Source organism: Acanthochromis polyacanthus, chromosome 19 (genome assembly GCF_021347895.1).
Source record: "Acanthochromis polyacanthus isolate Apoly-LR-REF ecotype Palm Island chromosome 19, KAUST_Apoly_ChrSc, whole genome shotgun sequence".
NCBI lineage: Eukaryota > Metazoa > Chordata > Actinopteri > Pomacentridae > Acanthochromis > Acanthochromis polyacanthus.
The window spans coordinates 17486724-17503757 of record NC_067131.1 but is presented as its reverse complement, the minus strand read 5'-3'; the positions used below and the strand labels follow the sequence as shown (position 1 = coordinate 17503757).

At 38.4% G+C, this 17034-nt stretch overlaps 1 protein-coding gene, 1 long non-coding RNA gene and 1 other non-coding gene across 4 annotated transcripts; 2 read left to right on the top strand and 1 right to left on the bottom strand.

Annotated features, from left to right (window-relative positions):
- Positions 1 to 1888: 1888 nt before the first annotated feature.
- LOC127531160 (uncharacterized) lies at positions 1889 to 3726 on the bottom strand. The gene is made up of 3 exons (XR_007938154.1): positions 3604 to 3726; positions 3089 to 3203; positions 1889 to 2010 (listed from the first exon to the last, which is right to left on the bottom strand). It is a non-coding gene; the product is annotated as an uncharacterized LOC127531160 (long non-coding RNA).
- zdhhc4 (zinc finger DHHC-type palmitoyltransferase 4) lies at positions 3646 to 6545 on the top strand. Of its 2 annotated transcripts, none has more exons than XM_022214101.2 (6): positions 3646 to 3771; positions 3870 to 3939; positions 4028 to 4206; positions 5492 to 5617; positions 5822 to 6066; positions 6162 to 6545. In XM_022214101.2, exons 2-6 carry the CDS (start codon positions 3917 to 3919, stop codon positions 6459 to 6461), a joined length of 873 nt encoding a protein of 290 aa, XP_022069793.2. In that variant the 5' UTR covers positions 3646 to 3771; positions 3870 to 3916; the 3' UTR covers positions 6462 to 6545. The 2 variants fall into 2 exon arrangements, with proteins under 2 accessions (XP_022069793.2, XP_022069792.2); XM_022214100.2 differs by having other exon boundaries at positions 3648 to 3771; positions 3866 to 3939.
- A 6723-nt stretch (positions 6546 to 13268) lies between these two features.
- trnag-ucc (transfer RNA glycine (anticodon UCC)) lies at positions 13269 to 13340 on the top strand. The gene has a single exon. It is a non-coding gene; the product is annotated as a tRNA-Gly (tRNA).
- Positions 13341 to 17034: the final 3694 nt, after the last annotated feature.

Genomic DNA, 17034 nt, shown 5'->3' with positions numbered 1-17034 from the left:
GTCTTCAGACCTGAGCCTCTATTGGTGGATGTAGTGTGCAGACTGCAATTAGCTGACTCCTTGACCTCTCTGGCAGTTTTAAAATACTTGTTACTGAGGAATATTGTCTACGTTTATCATTCTTATGAAATCAGAAAGTTTGATGACCTTATGTATACGGGGGTAAACAATCATTAAACTGCAAATCACAGTTTGAAACAGTGCAATTAGCAAATCACAAAGGATGTCATTTTGAATAAATGTTATGCAGCACATCTGACACATGGTTGTTTTATTTTCCTTTTACTTAAGACTTGGATGCTGCTACTAATTTTAATTTCAGAAGGCTTTTACAGAAAGGTGCTATTATTTTCTCTCACTAGAAGAATTTTATTTTTCATTGATTTGTCTTTAACTTCACCCTGTCACAGTATTTGTGATAAATGTCCTGTGTCATTTAATAAATGTAATAAATAAGTGTTTGAAGCATTTTGTATCTTTAAGTTCTCAACAGTCAGTAATCTGATGACGTCTCATGTGGTAGTGAACTCATGTTTTGAATCTGTTATGCAATAAATACTAAACTGAAGCTTTAAAACACTGTATGACAATAATTGCAATTACATATGCACATCAAAGTCTTTTGCCTTTTTTAATGTATCTTCCCAACTCCAACCACAGAGGATGTCTGCTTAATCAGTCACGGTGTGTGTAAACACTTGTGCAGAGCTTTAAACTAACTTAAACAAAAGCTAAAAGCAGTTTCTTAGTTACTGAGTTGTGTCAAGATATTCTCAAGTAGGAAGAGCACAACTGCAAATAATAAAAACAATACAAGCTGAATTCCATTTGCTTCAGTTTTAGGGTCACAGTGTCAGGTTTATTGTGACACCTGAACAGAACAGAGCAATAATTAATGTCATTTTTGACGCCTGTGCTTTTCGTACCACAAGTCAAAATGCTGAGATAAAACTCTGTCTGTCCTGTCTCCTAATTTCATTATACCACAAACATGAGCAGAATTAGTCTAAAGTGAAACAATTCAGCGTTAGCTTTCAGAATGCACTCTAAAAAGCCAACAGTAGCAAAGAATAAAATTGACTTAAAACATAAATCATTGGTAACAGTTATTTTTATGACTGCAAAGACTAAAAGCACAGGGATGGATTTTTAATAAAACAGTGCAGGTTTGATAATACATAAAGGAACGAACTACTTCTTCCCTTGAATAAGAAATTATGCATAAGGAGAAGATCAAAAGAGGCTATTATATTACTGCCAGACACCTCGCCCTTAATATATATAAGTTATAGTCAGTAGATCAAAAAAGGAATTCATTACAGCTGAAGAGAAAGTAGTGAGGAAGCCTGCTGGTGGGCCTATTGGAGTGTAAACTGTCATTAGTTGCAAAGCGCACAATAAGGAACAGGCACCGCGGTACAAAATGAATAATTAAACACAGCTGGCTGTAGCTCCAAACACACTGTTCACTTCAATCAAACTCTCCTCTTACACTACAGCCAAGACAGTTAACTCATCTGTGACACAATGACAAACACAAAACTGACATCTCACTGAATCTCAGAAAACTGTCTCAGCCTTTTAACTCAGCGATAAGTTCTTCTTCAAAAGACATCATTTATACGTTTGAGAATATCTACTTAGGCTTTGGATACGTTTTATACTAAATAAACAAGGGCACTTTTTAAATTAATTATAGTTAGGACAAGCAGAATTGAAAGGAGGGTGAAAAGCAGTCAGAAACACTTTTAAATCTGAAACTCTCACTGCAAATACACTCACTGCATTGCGACCAAACACCTATGTAACACAGGAAACTTTTAAAATCATTAACTTAGCAGCACGGCATAACAAAAGCCTGGCATAAACACACATACTGTACCTTTTTAAACAGCATCCATAGATGAGTGTGGACAGCTCCTGAGTAATGCTCCTCCCTGCAGCGCTGTGAGCTGTAATATGAGTGCTGGGCCATGTCCGCAACCAGATCCAACAGCTGTCCTGTGACGCCTTGTTGCATTGTGTGGCAGAGACAGACAGAAAACAACACTTTTCAAAGACTCGTTTTTTGTAAACACTGAGGTCAAAACGTTGGAAACACTGCAATTTTCTTAAGTGGTCTGATTTTAATTCTGACTCTGAGAAAGTGATTTTGCGCATGTGTCCTGGATCCAGGCGAAAGTGGAAGTATATCAAATCTCACTGCAAAACAGGAAAACACTAGAAAACACTGAACAAGCAATCAGGAATCTGGAAAACTTTTAACATATTGATGTTAGTGGGATGGGGGTGCTCGTGGAAAAATAAAATAATTTTTATGAAGAAAATGGAAAACAGCCCAAACTGGGTGAAAACAGTTCCTTCCATGTCCATTTCCCAGTTATTTAGCGATGGGCTTTTAAGGTGAGATGCTACAAGCAAAGAAGCACAGAAAAAAATCCCACTCACTAAATATACACATTGTTGAGATTTTGGGATATACTATTTCTATGACATGTCTTCTTTCAGACTACTTAAAAACACATTTAGGTGGTTGTTTGACTACAGTTGGTCCATAAGGGTTGGTACATTTCAATTTCAATACACATCTTTGAGAAGGCTGATTTCTCAAACTGAGTTTTCTCTCATATTCTATCTTCAATTCAGTGGATCCTACATACACCAGACTTTCCAGTTTTGCTCCCATCTACATTATGAGAGATTTTACAAAAAGGACTTGTTCGTCTATAATGTACAGCCTGATTAATAGGGCTTTATTTCTAGTAGTATTTTAAGATTGAGTGACAAAAAGCCAAAGTCCTCTCAGTTTACACTTTTTTTAAATGTTACATTGAATAAAGCCAGCTTCAACATTTTTGATTTTCTTGAAAAATTATGCTTAAAATGCATATTTTAACATGCATATAAAAAAAGACATGGAGCACGAAAAACATTGCCTAATTGCAAGGACTCAACTAATGAAGTTTCATGCTTACATCCATTAGTTAGAAATTTCCTCTTAACACCTGTAGTGTCTCCCAATAAAACAAGAGACATGGACAGAGTAAACGTTATTCACTTTTTATAATGCAAACTAATATTGTTTTACCTTGTTATACGTCGAAAGACCAGACTTTCCATTAATTTCAGCACTGAAACCTCATGTGTCCATCTCTCTCTTGGCTCAGCAGCAGCGATGCGAGCACAGCCCACCACCCTGGATGCTAAGGAAGTAGCATTGTTTACACATACAGAACAGTAGCATGGACCGAAAGTGAGGCTAATAGCTGTAGAGCAAACCAAACCAACTAAGTAGACGTGATATGAAAAACCGAAAGGCAGCTATGTGTGACTCGACTGGAAGGTAGGGGCTCAGACGAACTAAAAAATGGCGTTACAAATGAAAGAAACTAGGAATTGATGTGTAGTTTAGCTAACGGTGGGCGCTGCTCTGTTTAGGTTAGCATGCTAACACAACTTGGCTGTGCTGTTTCGAAGACTCGCCCAGTGGTTTTTAGCGTAAAAACCGTCAACATTTTCAAACAAATTAGACGTCTAAACGTAACAGTAACAAAGTTGTAGCTTCTTGTTCAGTTTGGTGTCTGTTCGTGTTGAGTTTTATACCTTAAACACCTGTTGTTTCCTCTCTGTGATGCTACCAGGTGAGACATGGATTTCCTCACTCTGTTTGCCGTCTACGTCCTGGTGGTGCTCACATGTATAGTTCTAGTCTGCAAGTACTCAGGTCAGCAACAAACCCCCTTTAGTGTCCTCTACAACTCTGTAGTAAAGGTAAGATAACACTGTATGAAGTGCATTTTACTGCAATACCAGAACCCAACACAGCGTGGCGCTGTTGTACTAATTTATTTCAATTTTCCTCAAGACAGTTGCTCCGTTTACACCAAAATGGCTCCAAAAGTTTTCGCAGAGGACAATGCACAGACTGTTTCATCAGAGGTTTGTAGTTAAAGCCTAGTGCTCCTAGAAAGTCAATGTGATTGTGTACGTTCAGCCGTCAGTCTGTGTTTTCTGCTCGCAATTTCAGGAACAACATGTTCATCTACCTGCACATCCTACTGGAGGGAGCTGTGTATGCAGAGTTCACCTATGAGGTGTTTGGCTTCTGCAGGGAGATGGACACCACTTTAATCAGCCTCTCAGTGCCTTACGTCCTGCTCACCATCAAGACTTTCTTCTTCTACCTCTGCATCAGGAGAGATCCAGGTTCATTTCTTATTTGTTATCAGCAACAATGTTAGAACAGAAAGCATGACAAAGATGGGGTTGTGCAGTTAGGCAGGGTCTGTAAAAGACTTATCTACACTAACCAGTAGAATAAAAGGCTTCTGCGCACACCTGACACCCTAATCTTAACCCTTCACAAGTCACAGAGATTTACTCTGAGAGTGTGGCGCTATATTTAGTATTAAGCGTGAGTTGGTAATCATATATCACCAGTGCACATCTGCAATTTTATTTCGTGTCCTGGAGGAGTCTGGTAATCAATCCGTAAATCAGTCTGTCAGATTTTATTTGTATGGTTCTTTTCATTTACACTACCGATCAAAAGTGTGGGGTCACTTAGAAATGTCATTATTTTTGAAAGAAAATAATTTTTTGAGTCAAGATAACATAAAATGAATCAGAAATCCAGTCTAGACATTGTTAATGTGGTAAATGACTATTCTAGCTGGAAACGGCTGATTTTTAATGGAATATCTCCATGGGGGTACGGAGGAACGTTTCCAGCAACCATCACTCCTGTGTTCTAATGCTACATTCTGTTAACTAATGGTGTTGAAAGGCTAACTGATGATTAGAAAACCCTTGAACAATTATATTAGCACATGAATAAAAGTGTGAGTTTCCATGGAAAACATGAATTGCCTGGATGACCCCAAACTTTTGAATGGGAGTGTAAATAGAATGTAAACACAAATTAAAAATAATCAAACCAGTAAAAGGATAAAGCAGACAGGTAGCCACTGCAGATACTTTAAAACTAATATAAAGTGTACTCCTTCTGGTCTTAGTCACTTAACGTAAAAACACCTAAAACAGGCTGAAATATTTTAACTTCATTGGGTCCATGTCTTGGAAACATGCAGCTTTGCTTTTGTCCACTATTTTCCACACATTTATCTTTTTAAATTCCACTTCGATGTTCTGTTTTGTTCATTTATTGTTTATCTGATTTAATTATCACACTGACTATGTATAATTTACTTGAGGATTCACAGCTCATTCTGTATAGTCTTGAAGAGCGACACGGCTCTACTTCAACACTGTTTTTTAAGGCCTTTATAATGTAGGCCTATGACTGTGCAAGGCAGGAGTTGCACTGTAGACTTTACATTTTTGCCAAGACTTGAAAAAGAAACCACTGACAAGATACAGGATCAAGCTCTCATTGTACTAATGTTTAAAAAAAATAAAAAATCTCCTGCAGTTGTAGTTCGTGCTTTGTTATATTTCCTCAACTCTTTTCTCTTAACTCACCATCTGCCAGGCACAGTGACACAAAAGAAAGTTGCTGGCCAGCTGCACATCTATCCATATGACAGGAGATTGTTTCACCCGGGAGTCTCCTGTCCGACCTGCCAGCTTGTCAAACCAGCTCGCTCCAAACACTGCCGTAAGTTCTGTCATACTGCACCTCCGGCTGTTCTCTTCTCTCTGGATTAGATGGATACATTTGAATCTTTGTCCCATTGTTGCTTTTTGTACCAATGTGAACCATTTTGCTCAAAAAAACAAAACACATCTCCTTCTCTTCTGATACTGTCACTGAAGGATTTATAAAATTTAGCAAAGACTGTACACACTGTCTGTGTTTCAGGGGTCTGCAACAGGTGTGTCCACCGTTTCGACCACCACTGTGTCTGGGTGAATAACTGCATCGGTGCTCAGAATACCCGCTACTTCCTGCTTTACCTCTTCAGTGTGTGTGCCATGGCCGGTGACATCGCCCTGCTAACAATAGACATGCTGCTTCATGCTGTGCTGCGCTCAGGGCTTCTGAGGGCCAGTTATATAGATGAGTACGGCCAGCAGCAGCCAGCAGGACCTCTGTTTGTTGTACAGGTACTGCTAACTGACTGTATATTATATACATATGCTGCATTTATTTCCATTTTTTATGTTCAGCTCAGACATTTTGCTTCTCTCTGTCCCTCCAGCATCTGTTCCTGACCTTCCCCCGAATCGTCTTCATGCTTGGCTTTCTGATCTTTGTCTTCTTCCTCCTGGCCGGTTACGCTCTGTTCCATTCCTTCCTGGCTCTTGTCAATCAGACGTCCAATGAGTGGTACAAAAGCCGAGGTTACGTTTGTCAGCACTGTCACCCGACTACTGCAGCTGACAATCTTTGCAGCCCGGCCCCAGATCACTCGAAGAGATACTACTACAGTCGAGGACTGCTGCGAAACCTGGGAGAGATTTTCTTCCCTCCAAAGCCTGTTCAGAAAAAAGACAACTGAAAAAAAGGTCTTCTCCTTTATTCATTGGTTAAGTGAATATCCCCTTGTCCACTACTTGCGAAATAAAGTTTGGTGATTTCTTTATGGGCTCTGCTTTCTATCTGCTAACGTATTGGCTCGGATCATTGTGTGTTTATTAAATGTTGTTGCCAACTTCAGATGCTTTATTTACTCTGTTTTATCTTCTGGCTGCTGTCATGTAAATGCTTCCAAAAGAGAGCAAACAATTTCAATATTACCTTTTTTTTTTTTAGATGTTTTTTCAAATTAATATAGCATTAGGTACCTTTCTTTTAATACATTCTACTTTTTGTACGTTTTATGTTTTGGTACAGTTGAGGCTGAGAGGGATTTCAAAATAATTATCTGAGGAAATCAGTGAAGCCAACAGTTCACTAGAGTACAATGGAAAGGCAAAGGCAAATTTATTTATATAGCACATTTCAACAACGAGGCGATTCAAAGGGCTTTACAAAGACATTAAGACAGAAGATGACAACAATTATTAAAAGGAAAAACAAAAGAAAACATGAAATCATTAAAAAAAAAGGTCAGAACAGTAAAAAGATCAAAAATAAGTCAGAAAACAAGGGCACAATTATTAAAAGAAAAACAATGGTAAAAAGATCAAAAACAAAAGTCAGAAAACAAGGGCTGTTTAAAGTAACTGTCATAAAAAGAGATTTAACATAATTTAATCAGAAGCAGCTGAGAACAGGTACGTCTTCAGAATGGACTTAAATGTGCTGAGAGTTTCAGCTGATCTACAGTTTTCTGGGAGTTTGTTCCATATATATGGGGCATAGAAGCTGAATGCAGCTTCTCCTTGTTTGGTTTTTACTCTAGGAACTACTAGAAGGCCTGATCCAGATGACCTGAGTAATCTGGGTGGTTCACACTGAGTCAGGAGGTCTCTGATGTATTTTGGTCCTAGACCATTTAAAGCTTTGTAGACCAGCAGCAGGACTTTAAAATCTATCCTCTGAGTGACAGGAAGCCACTTTAAAACTGGAGTGATATGATCTATTTTCTTGGTCTTAGTGAGGATCCGAGCAGCAGAGTTTTGAATCTGCTGCGGTTGTTTGAGTGTTTTTTTTAGGTAGACCTGTAAAGATACTGTAACAGTATCTTTACAGGTCTTTACAGGTCAGGATACTGTTACAGTAATCAAACCGACTGAAAATAAATGCATAGACTAGCTTTTCCAGGTCCTGCTGAGACATTTGCCCTTTAATTCTTGAGATATTTTTAAGTGATAGTAAGCCGACTTGTAACTGCTATAATGTGTTTTCCAAAACTGAGTTCTGAGTCCATCACCACACCCAGATTTCTGGCCTGGTCTGCAGTTTTTAACTGTAGAGACTGAAGCTCTAGGCTCACTTTTAATCGCCCTTCCTTGGCTCCAAAAACCATTACCTCAGTTTTGTCTTTATTTAACTGAAGAAAGTTCTGACACAGCCACTCATTTATCTGTTCAATACAATTTCCCATCACCTGTATAGGGCCATGGTCTCCTGGGGACATTGTAATGTAGATCTGCGTGTCATCTGCATAGCTATGGTAACTGACATTATTGTTTTCAATAATGTGAGCCAGTGGGGGCATATAGATGTTAAACAGAAGAGGCTCCAGAATGGAACCTTGGGGAACTCCACATGTAATTACTGTCTGCTCAGACGTGAAGTTACCTATAGACACAAAGTAATTCCTATTCTTTAGGTAAGATTTGAACCAGTTGAGTACTGTGCTGGATAGTCCCACCCAGTTCTCCAGTCGGTTAAGTAGTATGTTGTGGTCAACTGTGTCAAACGCAGCACTCAAATCCAGCAGAACTAGGACTGACATCCTGCCGCTGTCTGTATTTAAACGGATGTCATTAATTACCTTAATAAGAGCCGTCTCACTGCTGTGGTGCTGTCGAAAACCAGACTGAAAAACACAGAAGCTGTTACTTTTTATTAAGTAATTGTTTAGCTGTTGAAAAACTCCTTTTTCAATGATCTTACTTAAAAATGGGAGATTAGAGATTGGTCTGTAGCTATTCATTTGTAACTTGTCGAGGTTGCTCTTTTTTGAAAGTGGCTTAATCACAGCAGTTTTTAAAGCCTGAGGAAAAACACCTGACATAAGAGACAAGTTCACAATCCATAAAAGATCCACCAGCAGTACTTTTTTGAGAAACCTTGTTGGCAGAATATCCAGGCAGCAAGAAGAGGAGTTTAGTTTATGTATAATGTCCTCCAGGTTTTTGTGATTAATAGGATTAAATTGCGTCATGGTGTTTAAAATGGTTTTACTCTGACACAGGACATATCCTAAACCTGCTGTGGGGGCACTAACTGCTTGTCTAATGTTTTGGATTTTCTCTATAAAGAATGATGCAAAGTCGTTGCAGGCCCTGGTAGAATGCAGCTCAGGGGCTACTGACACACGAGGGTTTGTTAGTCTGTCCACAGTAGCAAATAAGGCTCGTGTATTGTGACTGTTTTTGGTGATTATATCTACGAAATAAGATTGTCTTGCATTCCTCAGTTGTAAATTGTAAGTGTACAGTTTCTCTTTGTAAATGTCATAATGAACCTGGAGTTTTGATTTTCGCCATTTGGGTTCAGCTTTCCGACACTCTCTTTTGCCATCTCTGACAAGTTTGGCATTTCTCCATGGAGATTTTTTCTTACCAGAGATAACTTTCACCTTAGTTGGAGCAATGACATCCATAATATTTACAATTTTAACATTAAAACTACCTATCAGCTCATCGATTGAACCCCAAGACAGAGCTGGTGTTGAAGAGAAAGCCTGGTTAAATATTTCAGAGGTGTTTTCAGTAATACACCGTTTTTTGGTTACCTCCGTGAAAGTTGCTGACTGCACCGAGACAGTGCTCTCAAAGAAAACACAGGAATGATCAGAAAGACCAACATCAGACACTGTAACATTGGAAATACTCAGACCCTTGGAGATAAGTAGGTCTAATGTATGCCCTTTGTCATGTGTGGCCTCTGTTACATGCTGAACCAGCCCAAAGTTGTCAAGAGTGTTACACAGATCTACACACGTGGACAAAATTGTTGGTACCCCTCAGTTAAAGAAGGAAAAACGCACAATTCTCACTGAAATCACTTGAAACTCACAAAAGCAACAATAAATAAAAATTTATTAAAAATTAAATAATCAAAAACAGCCATTACTTTTGAATTGTTGATTAACATAATTATTTAAAAAAACAAACTAATGAAACAGGCCTGGACAAAAATGATGGTACCTCTATAAAAGATTGAAAACTATTTGACCAGAGTGACATGATTAACTCAGGTGTGTCATTTAATTGACATCACAGGTGTTTCCAAACTCATAATCAGTCAGTCTGCCTATTTAAAGGGAGACAAGTAGTCACCCTGCTGTTTGGTGAAAAGGTGTGTACCACACTGAACATGGACAACAGAAAGCGAAGGAGAGAATTGTCCCAGGACATCCGAAAAAAAATGATAGACAAACATCTTAAAGGTAAAGGCTATAAGACCATCTCTAAACAGCTTGAAGTTCCTGTGACAACAGTGGCTCATATTATTCAGAAGTTCAAGACCCACGGGACAGTAGCCAACCTCCCTGGACGTGGCTGCAAGAGGAAAATTGATGAGAAATTGAAGAGACGGATCGTTGGAATTGTATCCAAAGAGCCCAGAGCAACCTCCAAAGAAATTAAAGGTGAACTCCAAGGCCAAGGTACATCAGTGTCAGATGGCACCATTCGTCGTTGTTTGAGCCAAAGTGGACTTCATGGGAGACGACCAAGGAGGACACCACTGCTGAAATCGTTTAATTGCAGTGATTGCCTTTTAAGGTTGTGCAACAAAATATTAAGTTATGGGTACCATCATTTTTGTCCAGCCCTATTTCATTAGTTTGTTTTTTTAAATAATTATGTTAATCAACAATTCAAAAGTGATGGCTGATTTTGATTATTTAATTTTCAATAAATTTTTATTTATTGTTACTTTTGTGAGTTTAAAGTGATTTCAGTGAGAATTGTGGGTTTTTCCTTCTTTAACTGAGGGGTACCAACAATTTTGTCCACGTGTGTACAAGAAAATACAAGAAATACTGGTTATCTGATTCCCATAAGGCCCCGGCTTTTCCTGGTTGATAACATTAATATCAGCTTTGAAGCATGGACCTGGCACATATTAGACATCAGAAACAGCTGAATTTTCAAAAACAAGACGAGTTGGCAAGCATATGGGATTTCTGCGCGGTGTCAGTTTTGTTCCAGCATTAGCACGCCTTTTCATGTCATCTGTGAAATCCAGATGAGTAGGGGAAGGAGAGAGACTGACCGGGGAGGGCAAGGAGTTAGGGGGGGGTTTCTACAGGTTGAGGTTGAAAAGAACCTCCTGTCGGGAGTGGGAGCCACTCCTCTTGCTGTGGGGGTGAAGATGGACAGTGGTCTGTTGGATGCATGGCAGGAGGCGATAATGTAGTTGAGGCCTCTTCCTGAGTTAATTGTTGTCCTTGATCTGTTGGATGAGGGGCAGGAGGTGGTGACGTAGTTGAGGCCTCTTCCTGGGTTCCTTGTCCTTGGTCAGTCCTTATCTCCAGCAGTAACAGTTCTTCTCCAGTGTGCTATGCAATCTGTTGTTGTTTTGAATGTCCTTGGCTTTTGTCTCTGACCGTGGCGGGTCTCTGACGCACGGAGTAGAAAATGTTTGAGCACAGTAGCAGCAGTCCTGATCTGTTAAGGAAGATTCCATTTGCCTTAAAGAGGTATGTAGTCTTATCATCCTTCTCCATTTATTGACTAAATCCTTAAAAACTCATCTCCATTTATCAAAATTATGTATTTAGATTTTTTGTTCTCCATGAATATATTCCCTTCTTGCATAAAAATAGCTTTAATATAACTACACCATTGCTTCCTTTAGTGCTGGTGGATCTATGAAGTCCCTACCTCTATCTACACCCTCTCCTTGCTGCAGCTCCAGCACACCAACTCCCCCACAACCTGGGCAAAACACTGTAAAATTACTCTGTCCTACACGAAGGCAAGCTGTAACATTGGAGTATGTCAGAATACATGTTAGTGCTCTAAATCAATTCTGAAGGTGAATAATTATACTGTTTCACTGTGCAAGTTAACAGAATCGGGTCCTTTAATTTATTACATATGAAACCTAAGTTTGAATCTATGTTTTTGAGACTTATTGGTGTTCTGCAGTTTCAAGGGGGAAATGCTCAGCTCTGCACACGTAAACGAGTTAAACAAAAAAACACAACAGTACTCAGTGGACACATACATTCACATAGTCTGAGACGGAAGTGAATGCAACCCACTGAAATAGAAAAAAGAAACCGTAGCTGAAGAAAACACTAATGTTTTGTTTTGTTTAGTCTTTTAATATGTTCCATCTGTAGCTGTGCTTTTCTATCACATGACTGTTGTAGGTAGTAATTTTCCTATCCACATTTCCTGAGCATTAAATACAGTGTCCAAGGGGTATTTAAGAAACAATTAAACAAAACGAGATATTCCCGCAGTAACAGGGATATGACCCACTGGCAGAAGAGTGTTGTCTCACCAATTCATTGTGCGTTGGTGGTATAGTGGTTAGCATAGCTGCCTTCCAAACAATTGACCTGGGTTTGATTCCTGGCCAATGCAAAACTTTTTATTTGTGTTTTTGGGTAAGATTTGATGGGAGCAACACGGTATATTTATGAGACACAATGCCATATCCAGTATGAGTCGCAAACATTCTATGGACAAAAAAAAAACAACTAAAGCCAAAACACATTTGGAAATGGGCAATAATGAAGCGACAGCAAAGACAATAAAACTTCAGAAAATAGAACCTGAGAAAACGTACGTATGCTTGGCCCGAGTTTGAACCTATAGCATCTCTCACAGTGTCCATGCGTTGGTGGTATAGCAGTGAGCATAGCTGCCTTCCAAGATAGCAGTGGCCAGCCGCGGGGTAACCCGTTAAACTTCAGCGGCCCATATGTGCAAACGTATTTTGCTAAATTGACCGAAGCTGCAAACTCGATGATAGAAACATTATACACCCATGGAAAGCTTAAATTCTCATGTATCCGCTGGTATAAACCACTTTCAGATGTGATTACCACAGCAGGTAATATAAACACATTTGTCCAACAAACAGCAAATAACGTAAACAGCACAAGTCACTTTTGAAGGCTCAAAACTAGTCACAGATGAAAATATTCCACAAAAAAACGGCCATAATCCGTAATCAGTAAGCACTCCACAAATAGGTAGTTTTCGTGAATGTGCACCTCGTGCTGCGAGTCCCATATTGAGTGAATCGAAACAAAATGGCGTCAAATCCCCAGTTGTCGCCACTCTGGTATACAGGCACTCAACCAAAAAGGGTGAAACAGCGCCCCACAAATCTTCATAGTGGCCAAAAATATATTACATCCGTACTGTAAAAAACTACCATTGAGAATGAATGGGAAAAGTTAAGAAAGTTAAGCTTAACTATACGCGGTCCTAGCGCGGGATCTGGGTTCGATTCCCGGCCAACGCAAAATGTTTTTGTTTTTTTTGGGTTTTTTTTGGAAAGATCTGATAGGATCAACTGAGTGTATCTGTGAGACAAAGTCTTAGACAGTATAAGAGTTGTATTCAGTCTATGGACGAAACACTAAAAAGCTATGACAGATGTGGAATTGGGGAATAATAAAGCAACGTGAAAGACAATAAAACTTCAGAAAAGAAAATAGAACATTAGAAAATACGTATGCTTGGCCCGAGTTTGAACCTATAGCGCCCCTTGTAGTATTCAAGCGTTGGTGGTATAGTGGTGAGCATAGCTGCCTTCCAAGCAGTTGACCCGGGTTCGATTCCCGGCCAACGCAAAATGTATTTTTTTTTTTTTTGTGGAAAGATCTGATAGGATCAACTGAGTGTATCTGTGAGACAAAGTCTTAGACAGTATAAGATTATACAAAATGGGACAAACACCAAATTGAGACTCTGCATGCAGAACTCTGCAAATCTATTCTTCACGTTCAGCGCAAAACACCAAACAATGCATGCAGAGCAGAATTAGGACAATACCCTCTAATTATTAAAATCCAGAAGAGAGCTCTAAAATTCTATGAGCACCTTCAGGAGAGTGAGCCCAGCACTCTCCACTACAAAGCCCTCACCCACAGAAGGCTGTAAACACATGCCCCCTCAGCCAGCTGCTTCTCGGACTCTGCCCCCCAAAAAAAGCAGAGCCACCAAACAGACAGCCAATCAGACCCAACCAAATTATAAAGAAACAGAAAGAGAAATACCTGAACCACTGGACAGAATCCATTAAACACCAGAGCAAACTGGAAACATATTCGGCCCTAAACAGAAAATACATGGTGGCAGAATACCTGAGCACTGTGACCGACCCACAGCTCAGGAGATCCTTGACCAGGTACAGGCTCAGCGAGCACAACCTGGCCATCGAGAGAGGCCGGCACAGACAGACCTGGACCCCCCGAGAGGACAGACTGTGCCCCCACACTGCACAAAGGGTCAGGTGGAGACCGAACTGCACTTCCTGACCGCCTGCCCTCTGTACCAGGACCTCAGGGACACCTACTTCCCCCTCATCACACACACACACACACCAACTTTCAGAGCATACCTAACATGCTCAAACTGCCATACCTGCTCGGGGAAGTACGGCAGTGTGCAAACACGGCAGCCAGGTTCATACACGGCTGTGACAGGAAAAGAACTGAAAAACTAAAACCTCCATGAACCCGAACAGGAGGACAGACCGGGACCAGGACCAGAACCAAGACCATCTCCATTCTGTGAATGAAGCTGTGTCCAAGCACATGGAACTGGTCCTGCATTTGCATATAAAAATAACACCGAGAACACTTTACAGCCCTACTGCACACCTGTACTTTCAGCACTTACAAAAGTACAAAGAGACTATATATTTTTATTCTTTTTAATCTCATTCTTATTTTATAGTATTTGCACTACTGTCATGCACTGTTTTGCACTCCAGTGAAGTGTGTTAAACTGTTTATTTTGTGTGCTTATTTTATGTAATGCTTTGGCAATGCGAATGTGTGTTTGTCATGCCAATAAAGCCTCTTTGAATTGAATTGAATTGAATAAGAGTCGTATTCAGTCTATGGATGAAACACTAAAAAGCTATGACAAATGTGGAATTAGGGGAATAATAAAGCAACGTGAAAGACAATAAAACTTCAGAAAAGAAAATAGAACGTTAGAAAATACGTATGCTTGGCCCGAGTTTGAACCTATAGCATCTCTCACAGTGTTCATGCGTTGGTGGTATAGTGGTGAGCATAGCTGCCTTCCAAGCAGTGGCCAGCTGCGGATACCAGTAGCAGAGAATTTAGAGAGTCAGATGCCGTCTGCCAGGCGTGGGACCGAAACCAGTTCAAATCACATCATGATCAACGTTTGTGTTCAACATTTACGGTAATTACTGTGTGAACAAATGCTGAATTGATTTGAGTAAAACCATTTAAGCACTATTAATCTGTAATTGCACGAAGTCATGCAAAAATATTTGCATCTCAAAATAAATAAGGCATATGAAGGTATATATTGTGCTTAAATTATGTTATAACTAGTAATTCTGTTACCGTATAATTCAATAATCATGATATGAATAAGGTTTAAAGAACAAAATACAGGTTAATTAAGTATAACATACAGCTAAAACACAATACAAGTATGACATTTATTCTGTAAGAGTATAGCAAAATTAACATGTGTGGAGTTTGTTTACACTCTTAGAAACAGGAAAATATTTGTGCTGTCCCAAAATCAATAATTCCAGGGGTGGAAAGAGTATTAAAAAAAATTGTGGTTATGTAAAAGTATGGTTATTGTTATGCTTTTATTCTGTGTAAAAAGAAAACTTGGCTCTACATAAAGCCACACAGCTAATGGTAAGGCTTTCTTTATAAAAGTTTCCCTACAGTACTGAGAATATTTTAACTTTTCTGTGTTTTAACCTCTTAAGACCTGCCGTCCACATATGTGGACATTTTTTTGTCTCTTGATTTTTTTTCCCAAAAGGGCATATTGTTAATATTAATAATAATACTAATATTACTGCTTCTACTACTACTACTACTACTACTACTACAAATAATAATAATAATAATAGTAATAACAATGTTAATCTAGTAATATATATATATAATGTAAATGTAATAAACATAATAATCAGATATTAGATATTATCCAGTTATTATATTTATTGGTTACTCCTTATCCCAAGTAAGTAGAAAAAAACTAAAATGCAAACCAAACCAAAGCTCGGGTCTTAGAAGGTTAAATAGTTTAATTTAATACTTAAATACATTTAATTCAAAATTAAGTGGTAAAAATAATAATAATAATAATATTATCTGGCAAAAAAAAATACCACAGGGTAGCAGTTTGTCCTGTTGCAGTAAATTTAATCACATTATTTAAAATATTCCATTTAAAGACATAATATTGCATATGTACATACAAAAATAATGCCCTGATAGATAGTGTCAGTAAAACTGTAAATGTATTTTTTACACTCAATGTGTTTAATTTACTGTAAATTACACAAAAATTGAGAACATTTCTTAGGATTAATCAGATATTGAGTATCAACCTGTGTTGTTTCATATCAAGTATTGTTTCAGCATTGAGTCTCTCAAATATAAATCTATTTATATATTTCTGGATATGATATAAAAGCTTTGACAAGCATTGTTGAACAGGAATTGGTTAAAATCAAGACATGGTTTGAAGACAATAAATTATCATAAAATGTAAGCAAGACAAAATTTATGATTTTTACTAACAGGAAAAAAAGGAAGAAAATGTTGTACTGTCCATAGATGGAATTCAAATAGAAAAGGTCCATGAGCTCCGCTTTTTGGGAGTAATATTGGATGATGGTCTAACTTTTAAAGCCCACATTGCACATGTAAGGAAAAAAATGTCAAAAAATATTTTTATTTTAAATAAGGTAAAGCACATATTAGATTTTAGGACAATGAGGACACTGTATTGTGCACTTATATTGGTCTATATTAGTTATTGTGTGGAAGTTTGGGGAAACACTTATAAAAGTAACACAAAACCACTGTACCTCCTACAGAAGAGAGCAATCAGGGTTATTTATAGAGCAGATTATCGGGAGCACACAAATATGCTATTTTTTGATTCTAGATTATTGAAGTGGTAGGAATTACTTCAGTTAGATACATTATTAGTTATGTTCAAAGTCAAAAACAAAGTTTTACGAATAGCAATGCAAAATTTATTTGTCTGTACTTCAGAGGAGATTGAGCATAGAAGGAAAGGTCACTTTAAACAGCCATATGCACAGACCACATTAAAACGGATGTGTGTGTCAGTAGTGGGTGTTAAACTCTGGAACTCTCTTCATGATGAATTCAAGGATTGTACAATATATTTTATCGAAAGAAAGTCTTTAAAGACAGAACAATGAGATTATATGCAAGAGCATAGGTGTCGTGTTTGATCTGTTTTGATTTTTATTTTGTGCCTAAATTTGGACTATTTACTCAG

Coding starts and splice junctions, on each gene's coding strand:
- zdhhc4 (XM_022214100.2), top strand. CDS start 3,649: ATGGATTTCCTCACTCTGTTTGCCGTCTACGTCCTGGTGGTGCTCACA. Junction 3,772..3,865: donor TCTACAACTCTGTAGTAAAG/GTAAGATAACAC, acceptor ATTTTCCTCAAG/ACAGTTGCTCCGTTTACACC. Junction 3,940..4,027: donor CACAGACTGTTTCATCAGAG/GTTTGTAGTTAA, acceptor TCGCAATTTCAG/GAACAACATGTTCATCTACC.